The 14,665-nt window shown below is 34.5% G+C and overlaps 4 protein-coding genes across 9 annotated transcripts; 2 read left to right on the forward strand and 2 right to left on the reverse strand.

The window, feature by feature from the left end:
• The first annotated feature begins 5,708 nt into the window (after positions 1-5,708).
• LOC114879826 (prostaglandin E synthase 3) lies at positions 5,709-7,811 on the forward strand. 2 transcript variants are annotated; one of them, XM_029195144.2, is made up of 3 exons: positions 5,709-5,815; positions 6,808-7,189; positions 7,301-7,811. In XM_029195144.2, the coding sequence occupies exons 1-3, from the start codon at positions 5,799-5,801 to the stop codon at positions 7,430-7,432; spliced, it is 531 nt and encodes a 176-aa protein (XP_029050977.1). In that variant the 5' UTR covers positions 5,709-5,798; the 3' UTR covers positions 7,433-7,811. The 2 variants fall into 2 exon arrangements, with proteins under 2 accessions (XP_029050977.1, XP_029050978.1); XM_029195145.2 differs by lacking the exon at positions 5,709-5,815 and adding an exon at positions 6,321-6,398.
• LOC114879824 (INO80 complex subunit C) lies at positions 7,804-11,187 on the reverse strand. Of its 5 annotated transcripts, none has more exons than XM_029195140.2 (4): positions 10,703-11,187; positions 8,557-8,747; positions 8,326-8,393; positions 7,804-8,241 (listed from the first exon to the last, which is right to left on the reverse strand). In XM_029195140.2, the coding sequence occupies exons 2-4, from the start codon at positions 8,732-8,734 to the stop codon at positions 8,110-8,112; spliced, it is 378 nt and encodes a 125-aa protein (XP_029050973.1). In that variant the 5' UTR covers positions 8,735-8,747; positions 10,703-11,187; the 3' UTR covers positions 7,804-8,109. The 5 variants fall into 5 exon arrangements, with proteins under 5 accessions (XP_029050973.1, XP_029050974.1, XP_029050975.1 ...); XM_029195141.2 differs by lacking the exon at positions 10,703-11,187 and adding an exon at positions 10,247-10,332; XM_029195142.2 differs by lacking the exon at positions 10,703-11,187 and adding an exon at positions 8,833-8,917.
• LOC114879825 (triosephosphate isomerase) lies at positions 10,339-12,279 on the forward strand. The gene is made up of 4 exons (XM_029195143.2): positions 10,339-10,443; positions 11,130-11,303; positions 11,456-11,709; positions 11,800-12,279. Exons 1-4 carry the CDS (start codon positions 10,362-10,364, stop codon positions 12,178-12,180), a joined length of 891 nt encoding a protein of 296 aa, XP_029050976.2. The 5' UTR covers positions 10,339-10,361; the 3' UTR covers positions 12,181-12,279.
• Positions 12,280-12,341: 62 nt separating this feature from the next.
• On the reverse strand, positions 12,342-13,527 carry LOC114879827 (39S ribosomal protein L20, mitochondrial). The gene is made up of 3 exons (XM_029195146.2): positions 12,990-13,527; positions 12,795-12,905; positions 12,342-12,733 (listed from the first exon to the last, which is right to left on the reverse strand). Exons 1-3 carry the CDS (start codon positions 13,074-13,076, stop codon positions 12,476-12,478), a joined length of 456 nt encoding a protein of 151 aa, XP_029050979.1. The 5' UTR covers positions 13,077-13,527; the 3' UTR covers positions 12,342-12,475.
• Positions 13,528-14,665: the final 1,138 nt, after the last annotated feature.

A 14,665-nucleotide genomic window follows, 5' to 3' on the forward strand; every position in this document is an offset into this window, starting at 1 on the left:
ACAACTGTCTCGCGATAACGATGCCGAGTGGAATCAGCTTCTTATCGTTTCGAAAGTATTGCAATTTCACGGTTTATAAATCCCCCTTGTTCTTTAAATAAAGGACCTTAAATGTTCCTTAATTCAAATCGAACGAAAAGGAACGTTTCCCTCCCCGCGTTCTTATAATCGTTTACTAATTAAAAGCAGAGGGTCATAAGAGAAATTTCGAAGCGATAAGTAGAGAGAAAAATCGGATTACAAGCTTTAAGAACTACTGCTCGATAAACGATTAAATAAACAAATTATATAATCGAATGAAATTTCTGTGGGTGAAGGCGTTAGAGAAACACGATCACGGTTCACGGTGTTTCGCGCTCGTAACAGGACGTGCGAGTGCAAAGACACGAAACCTTAAGAAGCAGGCTTAAGTAACTGCTTGAAAGAAGAAAAAAATAAGAGACAGAAAGAAAGGAAGCCGTGATGACGGAAGTAAATGGACGAACTATCCGGTGTCGAAGCTTGCCGCCGGCCATCGCGCCGGCCTCTTACCTCGTTGACCCACTACCCGTTATAGAAAATACGCTTTTTCCCGTTTGCGCTTGAACTTGAAGCTGCGATCAACGATCTCGATGGAAAAACTGTAATTACATTTTCTCCTCGACTATCGAGATGGCTGCCGAGTTTCGTTAACACTAAAACAACAGGCGATTTACGTATACCCCTTCGAAAATGATTTGTTTTTCAAATTAATAAGTCATTATGTCTCTATTTAGATGATAGTAGTAGAGCTATTCAATAGTGTTTGGATAACTCAGTTGTAGAATATTAAAGTGCGTCGATGACGCGAATTCGAGCACATGTTTCGTATCCGGCAGAAGAAGAAAACGCTTCTACTTACTAAGAGATCCCGACGGTTCTTCGGATGCATGCAGCCGGAAAACCATTGACATTTGGAAAGCATCCTGTTACACGCTCTCTGTATCCACCTTTCCTTTCGATCTTGCTTATGCAACTTTTGAATCACTGTTCACTAGCTAAATCGCGTTCGATAGGAAAATCTCATCGCGGCAACTTGTTTCTGATTCGATCAACGCACGAAAAATGACTCGTACAAATGATGACTTAAGGGATGTCGCGGCGGGAACGCGTAAAAAAGAACTGAGGCAACGTATTCGTTGAACAAAGTTCACACGAAATCTTACTGATAATACAATGTGTATACATTCATCGCAAAAGTATGTTTTTACTTATCGGATGATCCATTGCCCGATGGATATACCTGACCATTTTTTACTTTTTTCGGGACATTGTACCGCGATTAAGTAACATGACATTTCCGTCTCGTAATCTCGTCGATGGAATTCGAGTAAAAGCGTTTTCGCAAAGGAAGCATTGTCCGAAAGTTAACTTTATCGCGGGTCGATTCTCGCATAGTCATTATTATTAAAACCCGAGACGTTTTTAATCTTCGCTCCGAATTCCTCGATATCTATCCGCGATAACCACATCATTGATACGCACGGTTAATGATTGAAACATGTAGAACAATTACGTAAAAGAAAAATGTGATAGTCTACTAGTAAAGAGAGACAAGTTTTGAAATCCATTGTGCCTCCAACAATGGCACTTTTCAACGTCATCGTTGCTTACTTTCTCCTCTCTGGTTTTATCGGGGGAAAAAAAACACACGAAACCGATGTATCGTGAATCGTAAGTACCTCGTCGTTAGGGAAATAGGATGGAAAGGACGAATTCGGTTCGAAAGCTACGCGAAACTATTCGCTAGCCTATTTCTTCGATCGAAGCTGATTCCTTCTCTTTTTCTTACTTCGTACATGAAACTACAGATGAGAGGTGGTTTCTTCTAATAATACGTTGTAAAACGTGCGCGTACATTGCGAGTTACGCGTATTTTCCTATGGGTGTGTCACGGTATAGCTACGCGAAATTCCTCGGCAAACGAGGCTTCTTTTAGTTTCTTGCCACCATTGCGAAAACCTTTTACCTCGAAGCGATGACTTCTCGAAGTTTAATAATTAGAAATACCGTTGGCTGAGTCTGGGTCACGATTGACCCGATCCCCTAGTTTGAGAGATTTCAATTTTAACCTGGAGATTAATGAAACGATGAACCCCCAATTTTAATTAATCAGACTTGAAATCTCTAATTTTTGTCCGCCCTTGGTAGCAATTGCAAACTCGTCCAAAGGCGGACGAAGGCGTATAATAGAATATTACCTTGTAACAATTACAACACAATAAGCAGCTTTGTTAACACTATGCCGCAAGCGGAGGTCATCGACGATCGAATGTAATTTGGTGAAATAATTGAAGCGAAAAAAATCGTAGTAACTCTGATCGTTTGAAAAGTCGGAAACGATCGAAGGAAACGCAACGCGAAGCATGTATCGTGCGTTTGGAATATAATCAGCATCGATACGCGTACCGCGTAGGAATCGATACGAGCTGGTCGTATAGCGGTCTCGTAATGATACGGCGACGAGAATCAACCGGAAACGGTTCGTCAACCGGAACGAGGTTCTTTCACGAACCACTCGAGCTGCGAGCACCGTAACAAAATGTAATCCCGAACAAATTCTATCGTCTATTAAACAGACGAAACGCGATCGATCGCACGGAACGACCGATTTCTTACTATCAAAAAACTCAACTCCAACAATTAGACAAGGTACCTGAGAAACTATGATTTTATTATTCAACTATTATCAAAGTCCTCTTTATATTTCCGCCTCTAGATTGTGTCGTTTCATAAGCAAATTTTTATCGATTTATCTTCGCTCAATAACTCGATATATAAAAAATGGTATATTAATAGCCTGTCCGTTCGATAACATGTTAATAGGTCAACGTTGTTCACGTTTTCGATTAATGTTACTTCTGATCGCTTTAACAACGTAAGATGTCCGATCGAGGAAAGTGACAAAGAACGATGAGGCTAAAGGATAAATAGGAAAATGATAGGAGGCAGAAGCTTTCCATGGGAGTGGAAGCTGTCTTGTTGCGTGAATCGCACGGCTGTCCGGCATAATAAGATGCATGTCTCTGACGTAAGACTTTCACCCCTGAGGGTCCTTTTGCCGGCTTCGAATCGCGCCTCTCTTTCCTTTTTAATCCTCCATCTCTTTTTCTCATCTCGACCGGTGCATGCACCGATGCCTTCTCCTTTTTCATTCCTTTTTCCACCCACCCTTCCCTCATCGGCTCGGCCGATAATTACGTAACCGAAATATAAAAGTTTACGCTCATGATCTCTTGACGATGTAATAACGTTGAAGCTGAGAACCGCTCCTCCGGTTTCCACGTCTAATCTTGAAACACCGCTTTCTCTATCTCGGAGGATTGTTCGAATTGCTTCTCCTCGCTCTTGGTACGTTTCAGTTTATTTACCATCACTTTACCGGCCGGTGCTTTTTCTCTAACAAGATAACTGATTTTTCAACAGCGATTGCCTCCATTTTACGCGATTAAATTGATCAGAGAAACGATCGCGATAAGATTTATAAAATCAACGATGAAGGTAGATCGAACGACAAGAGTTTTAACGAGTACCCGGTAAATAAACTTCAATGCCGTTCGACCAAGATCCTCTTCGTTTACGTTCTGCTAATTTTTCTTATTGTCCGATCGAGGTTGTTAATTATCTTCTGCCGTATGAAATTGTCGATATTCGACTGGTCGACGGCTAACTGACCAGTCATTTCACGGACAAACGGTGGGAAGATTCGTTTGAAAAGGAATCGTGAAGAGAAAGAAGCTAGCAGACGAGATACAAACGAAAACCTTGTAACAAATTTCCTTTTATACGTATCGGAGACTCCTCATTATCTCGATACTATCATTATCTAGACGGTATTATATTTTTGTAGAAAAACGGGGATCACTCGTTCCTGAAACTCGGTGGCACACAGTCATTGTCCATCAATAAGTACAGCGTCATTCGTGAACAATTATCTCGCAGCGGAACAATAACGCGTCATCGCCGCGATAATCTCACGTTTATTCCAGTATTCAGTTTTTTTCTAGCACAAAATAAAAAAAAAATTTCATCGAACTCCGGCTTTGACGATTTTTGAATAGAGATTAAGGGTATTCGTAAAAATGCATCGATTCGAGATATCGAAATTAGACCATTCGTATTTCGATATAAAGCGTATCGTTTAAATGTAAATCGAGTTTAATTTTACACCGTGGGTATCAACGAGCCACGACGATAAGAGCAATCGAGAAAGCGTATAAAAATATGTTCCTGTATGTACAGAGAGATTTTACAAAAGTGGGTCATAAACTTGCGATCGATCGCTAAATATAAAAATCGAACGTTTCCTATCGATACTCGACCTTGTGTAAAATTCCCTACGAAACCCCATTGCAAGACCAGACGCGACTTTACGAGGTGATAGCTAAAATATTCTAACCTGTTGCTGTACTCGTCGAATTGCTAATTTCGCGGGATATTTGAAACAGAGATAAAATATCTTGACGACAAAAGTCTCGATTAAACCGTGGAATCGACTTTTTTAAAGATGTGACACAAAAAAGAAAGAAGGGAAGTTGTGACATAGAAAGAGAGAGAGAGAGAGAGGGAAGTGAAAGAAAGGGAGAAAAGGAAACTAGAGATACCAGAAGGCGCAACGGGTACGAATTTTTGACAATTCTGAGCATGCGAAAAATGGGAAAGCTTGTACATACTTACCGGGTATTTATCCTTGTAAAAGAGCGAACTGGTCGACATGGTGTTAATCTCGAAGCAACAAGTTGCATAGACCGCGTAAAGTCACGGTTTCATCGTCGATCTCCGTTATTTCGATTAAAACTTCTCGAGATATTATCCATTGAGCGTTGACGGACACGCGCGCACGCGCGCGCGCCAATATCTTACCGATCGAAATGAAATTAAAACTCGCTGAAAGAATAATCGAACGTTGAAATTGATCGAAACTGCAAGAGCGTATCGAAGTACATACGAACCACTTCTCGGAGACACGTTAACACGGAAACAACCGAGTACACGACTGACAGACGGGACGAGTCGAAACTGCGAAAGAAAGACTGATACACCGTGTGTATGTCCTGTTAGTTTATGGCCACGGTTACGGCAAGAAAGGTAGTATCTTCCCCTCCCCCTATACTGTGCTGACCTACAATCTAACGCAAAGGCTCTCTCGTTTCGCTCTCTTTTCTTTTTACTTCTCTCCCCTCTTGCTCTCTCTCTTTCCTTTCATCTTTCATTTTATTTTAATTTATATATCATTGTTTTACGTAAAAGTATTTATTCCACTGTTTAAATACATACAAAATGTAATACATACTCGCCTCTCGTTTCAATTTAGCACTTTTAACTCAAACAAATGTCGAAAATTTCTTTTACTACTTATTTTATCCTTACATCATTTTCGAAAATTATAAAATATCCTTTATAAAAAAGGAAAATTAAATGGTTATATATTTCAATACACCTGAATACAAGTTCGAATCTTCTTCAACTCTTTCATTCTGATATATGTATCTACGGAGTAACCAAAATAAATGGTATTTTCTAGCTTAGAAAATGTCTATAATAATAAATATTAACTTTACTTTTATTGGTTAAAAATGGTTACATTGAAACAGCGCGCGATTATTGTTTTTAAAAGTTCGATACCGGAAACAAGAGCATGCGACTTCGACCAGAGAAACGAATCGCCATCTTGTTTGATCGATAGTTGAATCTCGAAACACTCTCGAATCAGAGGTCTACGGCGCGATACGTAAGTCCTCTGTGTTTGTTTGCTTCTTGCAGAACGAAGCTCTTGAAATATGACTCAAGAAGGCCAGTAAGTACACAAAAATTTACGCAAAATCTCGTTTGGTTATGTTCCTAAAGTCTCAGGTTTAATCTCTTTGGTAATATTATGAGAAAATTAGCAGATAATCGGGTAGAAAGCCTGAATGCCGCCCCGTGGCTTTCGAAACACCGCCATGTTGTAAGACGGCATTATTGATTCTCGAAATTTCTGGAAAAGAATCACAAGAAATTCCCTTTCAACCATGATTTTTCTTCATTTACGATATGCCGGTTATTATTTATTCATGGTTGACGTTTTATCAACAATTATGTCGTTGAAATTGGATTTCGTTTCTTTCGTGTCCTTCCACGAAATATCAGATAATTCAGCATGGACGTGTACTAGCTTTTAAAATAGCACGTATTTCGAAGCAACCATTTATCGATGTACATATCTGAAACTTGAAAAATATAAGGATTTATATGTTTTATTCAAACGTATTTAATGATTTAAGCTTCTTTTAATGTCGTTTGTCTGTAGTCGCGATGTGTCATTTTATCTCTAATGACTAGCGGTTTTTATCGGAAACCATAGTCTTCGTCCCTAACCTTTGCCTGCATTTTATAATTATGTAAATATTGCTATAATTCGTTTATTTCATTAATCGTTGTAATTTATATTTTTGTATTTCAAATAAAATGTTGATTAACTAATCCTAAATAATAATTATATTCGATATAAACTTGTAATTCTTTGTTAATTCATGTATAATACACATGTGCGTCTGCATGTTGTATACAACATTTTATACATAAATATATATCATATAAAAATACTCTCATTGAAATTAGAACTGAAGCAATGACATAGATAATAAATAGCAATTAATATTATGCTATAAAATAATACTTTCTGTTACTATTGTTGCAAACTAACCTTGTTTAATTTCAAGTTTATATTAATTCGTTTATGTACACTCTTCGCAATTTAATTTTTTTTTTTACATTATTAAAAACCATATATTGTTTCAACATTTTTAGGTTGCCTCCCCCGCCTGTTATGTGGGCCCAGAGGAGAGATATCTTATTCGTTACCATCTGTCTAGAAGATTGTAAAGATCCTGTTATTAACATCAAACCACAAATGATATATTTTAAGGGATTGGGTGGAACAGAACAAAAAATGCATGAAGTTACAATTAATCTATACGGAGAAATTGTTCCAAACAGAACAATTCAGAATTTGAGAGGAAGGACTTTGGAAATAATTCTTATCAAAAAAGAAGAAGGCCCATACTGGCCAAGATTAACAAAGGAAAAGACGAAAGCTCATTGGCTAAAAAGTGATTTCAATAAGTGGAAAGATGAAGATGATAGCGAAGATGAAGGTGGTATGGAAGGAAGTGGCAATGATTTAGAAGAAGTAAGAAAATATGATTCCCAAATAAAATAGTTTGATTACCCAATTTAATTTATTAGGTCTATGTTCTTATTTGTATTAATTGTATATTAATACTTCTACTAATACTTACAGATGATGCGACAGATGGGTGGTCTAGGAGGTTCTGGAGACAGTAAACCAATGTTTGATGATTTAGATGATATGGGAGATGAAGGAGAAGGAATGGACAGCGATGATGATGATTTACCTGATCTGGTTGATTGAACAAATTTTGAAACCACTTAAAAATAATCCTCATTAAAAAGTTAAAAGTAAAGAAACAAATGGCGACCTAAGAATAGTGCACCACCAGGCAATATTTCAATAGGCCATGCTGTTTGTATTTTGAATTGCAAATAAGTTTTGCAAATTTGCTAATGGCCCATATTGCAGTAGCAAACAGGAAAATAAGGTGCACGCAATACTGTCGACATAAAAGAATACAGTGATCATGAGAAAAAACAGTAACATACTTTTTAAAGATTCTCCAATCCTTCTTTACTCAGTAGTTCATGTAATAAGTTATAATGGACAAGCTTTTTTAATAATGATTACTTGTGTATAATATGAAGGAGATAAAAATAATGAAAATGAAATTAAATTATTTGTGGAATTGTTTATTTCAGGAAATACCCGTTACAAAAAATAAAAGACTTAGAACAAGCAATGTACGTATAAAAAGAATTTATATCGATAATACAAATGCAAACAACTTCACTCTGTTTCTATAAACTTAATATATTTTTCTTTATACTTACTACGCGATCATGAACAATTTTCAGAATTATACTTAGTTCGGTATTTTATAAGTAATAATAGTAATGATTACGAAGAAAAATGTCTCTGCCCTGTACCATTTAAATGTAAGAACATAAGAAAATAATAGAAAATTATCACACTGTTCATCCAACAATACTGGAAGCTCCGCGTAACGCCAGATATCCAGCAGTTATATCCATTGGCAAACTTCGAACTGTTGCAAATTCTTCGGCAGTTGCATAATATAATTTAGTCTGTGGATCTGTGTACCGTGCCTGTAAAATAAATGTAATTTATACATCTATTTACATTTTAATAATGTAACCGGTTGTACAATCGTGAAAAAAATAATCGCTTACGGGTAGACCAGAAATATCCGAGTATTTTTTTGCTGGCCTGAAGCTTGGCGGTGCATTAATAGAGCTGTCTGAAATTTTATAATATCATTGACAATGTTTTCAATACAAATTTTTATTTTTATCCCACATATTTTGTTGACTGACTGTATAATAAATTTCAGAAATCACGTATCGGGTACTTAAAAATTTTAGTTATATAATATTAAACTATATTTCAAAGATAATTCATACAATGCACTACTTCTGCCGGCCACGGTAGAATACGCTCTTGAGCCAAGACTTGCTTCAAAGAACGCCAAGTACGTTTCTTTCCAGTGGTACTAGTGGATCGAAATTTTTGTTGAAAAACTGGATTTTTAAAAATCGGTTGAGACTTCTTACTAAACTCCACCGGTTCTTCGTTCACCATTTTATTACTTTACCTGAAATTTTGTTAAAGAAGAACAACTGATGCTAATGTAATCATTTAAACTTATTCAAATTAATTATTCCAGCTGATTAAGTTACATTGCATTTTAATCAAATGATATTTATGATCATTTTTCTTCTGGATTATATAAAACTAATATCTTTTGTACATCACATCCCAATATACCACAAATTGTTTGCATCATAATTGTGTTCATATCATTAACTAAAACTTTAGCCCATTGACTCAAAACAAGTAGGGCAATGTAGCAGTCTTCTGAATCTCTAAAAAATATTTTGAAACCACTAAAATTACTAATATGTGCATAAATATATTCTTCTGTTTTTTTATCTTTTCAATGAAAATACCTTTGAGATTCAAAATTATAATTATACCCATGTAATAAATATTTTTGAATGACAGTTGATAGATCATCTTCAAATAAAACAACTGCTCTTTTGCTGGGCTCGATCAGACATAAAATTGCATGATGGCATAGAACTTGACTATATTTCATTTGATTTTGCATACTACTATAATTTGATTTCTATATGGCAGATATATTAAATAGAATTAAGTACAAAGAATATTTTTAGAAACTTGAATAAAAATAAATATAGTATGTAACCTTTGATATATGAAGAGTAATTTCTATATTTCTTTTTATATATTTTTTATCTTTGGTATGCAACCATAACAATTTTTTGGCTGTTTCTATTTTTCGTTTTGTAATGTTCATCATACTATCTGATAAATTGTGATTTAAAAAATCTTTCTGATTATCATTATCGGTTTTAAAAATATTCATATCTTTATGTGTAATTATATCATTACCAAGTATGTTTGAATTTGCACACACTGTAATTTTTTTATATTTGTTTCTTTTATACTTAAAAAAATTAGGACATTTATCTTTGTGCAACAGAGGAGACAATAAACTCCTCTTCTTCTTTATTTTAGTTTCATTTTTCTTCATATTTTCATGATCTTTTCTCTTTTTTCTAACTTTCTGAAGAATTTTAGTGTTGATATTTTTCAAAGGAAATGTTAATATACCTGTATTTCTCAAGGAAATCATTTTATCAAATAAATTAGTATGTCTCTCTATAAAGTGTTGTATATCTTTTTCATTAGTAAAATCCCACTGTTGTTGCATATTAATCTCATTAATTTTTGCTATTGAACAAGATAACTGTTGCTTGATTTTACATGTTCTGTCTACATAAGATACAAAAGCAACTTTGTTGGAACTGTTGTAAGCAGAAGATTTGATTTTTAAACCAAAATTTTGAATAAATGTATGTATAAGTTTATCCACATTAAATGTTGATATTTCAAACATAATTAAAATCACTTAATTTACAAATACAAAGTTGTATTTATGATGAAGAGCAAGTACTGATAACATTGAATATTTTAAAATAGCATGTATAGAAAAATATTACAAAACATTAACAAATTAACATAAATAGTCTTATGCAATTGTTTTCTGATCTAACTTCATTCATTTACCTTCATATAAGTTACTTTCTAATAATTTGAATATAATAACATTAATTTTCACACTTTAACATTGTGTTATAAGAATACTTTAAAATTGAAATGTGATTTAAAGATTTTCATTGACATGTCAGTTGGTTACTTTTGTTGCAACAAGTGTATCAAATTTTGCTATAGAAATATTTTCTATAAACAATTTCTTAAACACCGTAAGTATGTCAATAGTTTATTTAACGCGTATTATGAACAACGAAAACTTTAAAAGCATTACAGTTGTTAAAAAGTACGCAATCTTTATTTAATTATTTCATAACCTTCGAAATAAAATTTAATTGCATTCTTGTTTTCAAATTATTATTACTTTTGTGGAAAATTTATCAACAGATAAATTTCTTGTTTATATATTTTCCGTTATATTACTAAAATTTCTAAAGGTTTCAAAACAGACAATTTTTATTTATTACTTACCATCGATACAGATCGAAACATTAATTCGATTCGACTACTAATTTTAAACGATGGAATTTAAGCATTTCATTTTACGGTACATAATTCATAATGTTTTATTTAATTCCATCTCAATTCCATTACATTAATAATTAATTTTGCAATTTTGCTGTCAGTATGGTTAAGAAAATAAATTTGTTAAGTTTTAAAAGGTTTGCGATAGCCACGCTTTCCAAAACATCAAACTCTTAGAAATTTAAATCGTATATACACTTAAACTAAATAATTATTTATAATTATTTGAATAAATCTTTCAAAATTCATGACAAAGAGAGGGGAGAGATGTATTGAGAATGGTGGGGGTATCATGAAACAAGGAGAAAGACGTGACCAGATTCACCTTCTGCTTTGTTGAAGGTCGGAACAGCATTTTTCGAATTTGTTTTAGATTTGCAAATAAATTGCAATTTTGCATCTATTATAAATCTCTGTGTATCCAGTCGTAGTAAAACCATGGGTCGTAAATTTTTTGTCGGTGGTAATTGGAAAATGAATGGGCTCAAAACTGAAATAGATGGTATTGTTGCTTTCTTAAAAGCAGGCCCGCTCGACCCAAATGTTGGTATGTTTTTTATGTATATTGTAATTTGATTATATTTGTTAATTTTCAATTTAAAAATAGTTTGTATTTTATGTGATCTTCTTATAATGATTGTTGTTAACAAGATATATTCAGTTATTCTTTAATGATATGTAACAATGTAATTGTACCAGAACTTGTTGTTGGAGTTCCATCAATATATTTAACATACACGAAAAGCATATTACCTAGTAATATTAGTATTGCTGGACAAAATGCATACAAGGTTGCAAAAGGAGCATTTACTGGAGAAATAAGTCCTGCTATGCTTATGGACAATGGAATTCCATGGGTAATTCTTGGACATTCTGAGCGTAGAAATGTTTTTGGAGAAAACGATGAATTAGTTGCAGAGAAAGTAGCTCATGCTTTGGAAAGTGGAGTTAAGGTAATGTAATTTTTGCCAACATTAAAATGACTTATAAAATCTTAAATAAGTATTTAGATTAAATTGATAATAGCCATGGTTAATGTATAGGTAATTGCATGTATTGGAGAAAAATTGGAGGAACGCGAAGCTGGTAAAACAGAGGAAGTAGTCTTTAGACAGACAAAGGCCATTGCAGATAAAATCAAATCATGGGATAATGTAATTGTTGCTTATGAACCAGTATGGGCAATCGGTACAGGCAAAACAGCTACACCTCAACAAGCTCAAGAAGTTCACTTAAAATTAAGAGAATGGTTCAGTAAAAATGTTAATCCAACTGTAGCAGAAAATGTTAGAATTATTTATGGAGGTTCAGTAACAGCAGGAAATGCAAAGGATTTAGCAAAAGAAAAAGACATTGATGGATTTTTAGTTGGAGGAGCATCTTTGAAACCTGACTTTGTACAGATTGTTAATGCTAAGCAGTAAGATCAAATAGTTATATAAAACTGTTATCTATTTAATTGATATGTATTCTTAAAAATATGTATACTGTAAGAATTATTATAAAGAACTAATTTAATATTCTTTCCTAGTTCTTTACATACAGAAAGACTTCAATCATGTTCCTGCAATGAAAAATCATCCTGTGAAATTATCATATAGTATATTTCATTCTGTTTTTCTTTAAAATATAAACCTGCTGTAAATATATAACTATTAACATAATAAATATTACAATATAATATTAATGTAAGTTTTACTGTTTATTTTATAAATGAGTTTAATCCAATTCATCGACTAATCCTTTACATATAACAGTTTTAGGCATAGCATTGTTGGTAACATCCTTGACATGTCCTAATTTTGCTTTTGCACAAGCAATGTCAGATAAAGATTTAAATGTTCTTGGTTCCCAAACAGCCAAAGTTGACAGTGATTTGCGATTTAGGAAAATGTTAGATCTAGTTAATCCTTCCATTAAAGTTTTAAAATTAATACCATGTTCATTTGCAGCAGCATTTATTCTACTTTCCCAAAGCTGTAATAAACAAGTAATTATGCAACAAACTGAAAAAAAATTATTTCTCCTTGCACTTTACCTCCTTCATATCCTCCTTTTTAAGTTTCCTTGCCTTTGAAGCGTATACCAATGCTCTTGTTACAGTTCTTATAGCTATACTATAACAATTTCTTCTTCTTCCAATATAATGCTGACAATAACAGAATTTAATTTTATTAAAAATAAACTATCGTTAGGATGTTTCTTATACATTGTTAAAAAACAGTTTATTTACAGCAGCAAGTTTAAATATCTGGCGTTTCCGCCAAAATTCATCAGGGCCACGGGATCTTGGAAATAATCGTGCACTTAGAAATACCATTCTTCTAAATTTAAATCAGCAAGGAAAACAAAATTTTTCCTTTCAGTGAATCTAATCGCTTTCTGCGAAATAAGAGTATAACCAGCTTAAGATTATTAAGGTTAATTCTACTGTGCGATAACGAAGGTCCTACAAATTCTACTTGATTCTAGTCTTATGAATCAGGTCAGTGACTTTAGCTACATAAAGTCTAGATATGTCTTTCTTCTCGATAGGTCACGACTTAATGGGGTTCTAGACACCCCCACCGAGGTATCATGACATCTGCATCCTTTACATCTCTGCATTCCTTACATTCCTGTATCCTTTACATCCTTACATCCCTTACATATCTGTATCCCTTATATTCCTGTATCTCTCACATCTGTACATCTCTTACATTTCTGCATCCATTACACCTTTGCATCCCTCACAACCCAGTATTCCTTACATCTCCGCAACCCAGACAAAATTTAAATGACAATTTTTAAGTCCTCTAGCGGCAAAAATGCGAACTAAATTTTCGATGTTGAATCAGCGCCATCTGGGAGCAGAAAAAGGAACTAAATCACGCAGCTATTTTGGCCCTCTGGCGGCAAAAATGCGAACTAAATTTTCGATGTCGAATCAGCGCCCTCTGGGGGGAGAAAAAGGAACTAAATCACGCAGCAATTTTGGCCCTCTGGCGGCAAAAATGCGAACTAAATTTTCGATGTCGAATCAGCGCCCTCTGGGGGGAGAAAAAGGAACTAAATCACGCCGCAATTTTGGCCCTCTGGCGGCAAAAATGCGAACTAAATTTTCGATGTCGAATCAGCGCCCTCTGGGGGGAGAAAAAGGAACTAAATCACGCAGCAATTTTGGCCCTCTGGCGGCAAAAATGCGAACTAAATTTTCGATGTCGAATCAGCGCCATCTGGGATCAGAAAAAGGAACTAAATCACGCAGTAATTTTGGCCCTCTGGCGGCAAAAATGCGAACTAAATTTTCGACGTTGGATCAGCGCCCCCTGGCGGCAGAAAAAGGAACTAAATTTTGCAAAAATTTCAATTTAAAATTAGTTTTTACCAGACTTTACTTACCTTTACTTACCTTTACTCGAACCAGTGGCCACAAGTATTATAGTTATAATATATTTATTATAAGGGTTGAAAGGATACAAGAAATGCAGGGAGAATTCAGGAGTGTAAAGGGTACACAGATGTAAGGGATGCAAAAATGTAAGGGATGCCGACATATACGAGATGCGGGATTATAGGGAATGTAGTGATATAAGGGATACAGGGATGTAAGGGATGCAGACATGTACAGAACATAGACATAAGAAATACTTCTTATGTCTATGGTACAGAATGTAGGGATGTAACGAATGCAGAGATGTAAAGGATGTAGGGATGTAGGAGATGCTGGAATAAAAAGGACATAGGGTTGGGCATCGTATGGCTCACAAAGACAAAAAGATAATAAATTACTGGGAAGGGTAAGACGAGGTCCATGAAGAGGAATAAAATAATAAATAAAAGAGATGGTGAATAAAATGGAAAGTATTTGGAAAGGCTAGTTCTCGCGGGATCCACAATGAGTGGTAAAATAATATATAAAAGAATAGT

Source organism: Osmia bicornis, chromosome 2 (assembly GCF_907164935.1).
Source record: "Osmia bicornis bicornis chromosome 2, iOsmBic2.1, whole genome shotgun sequence".
NCBI lineage: Eukaryota > Metazoa > Arthropoda > Insecta > Hymenoptera > Megachilidae > Osmia > Osmia bicornis.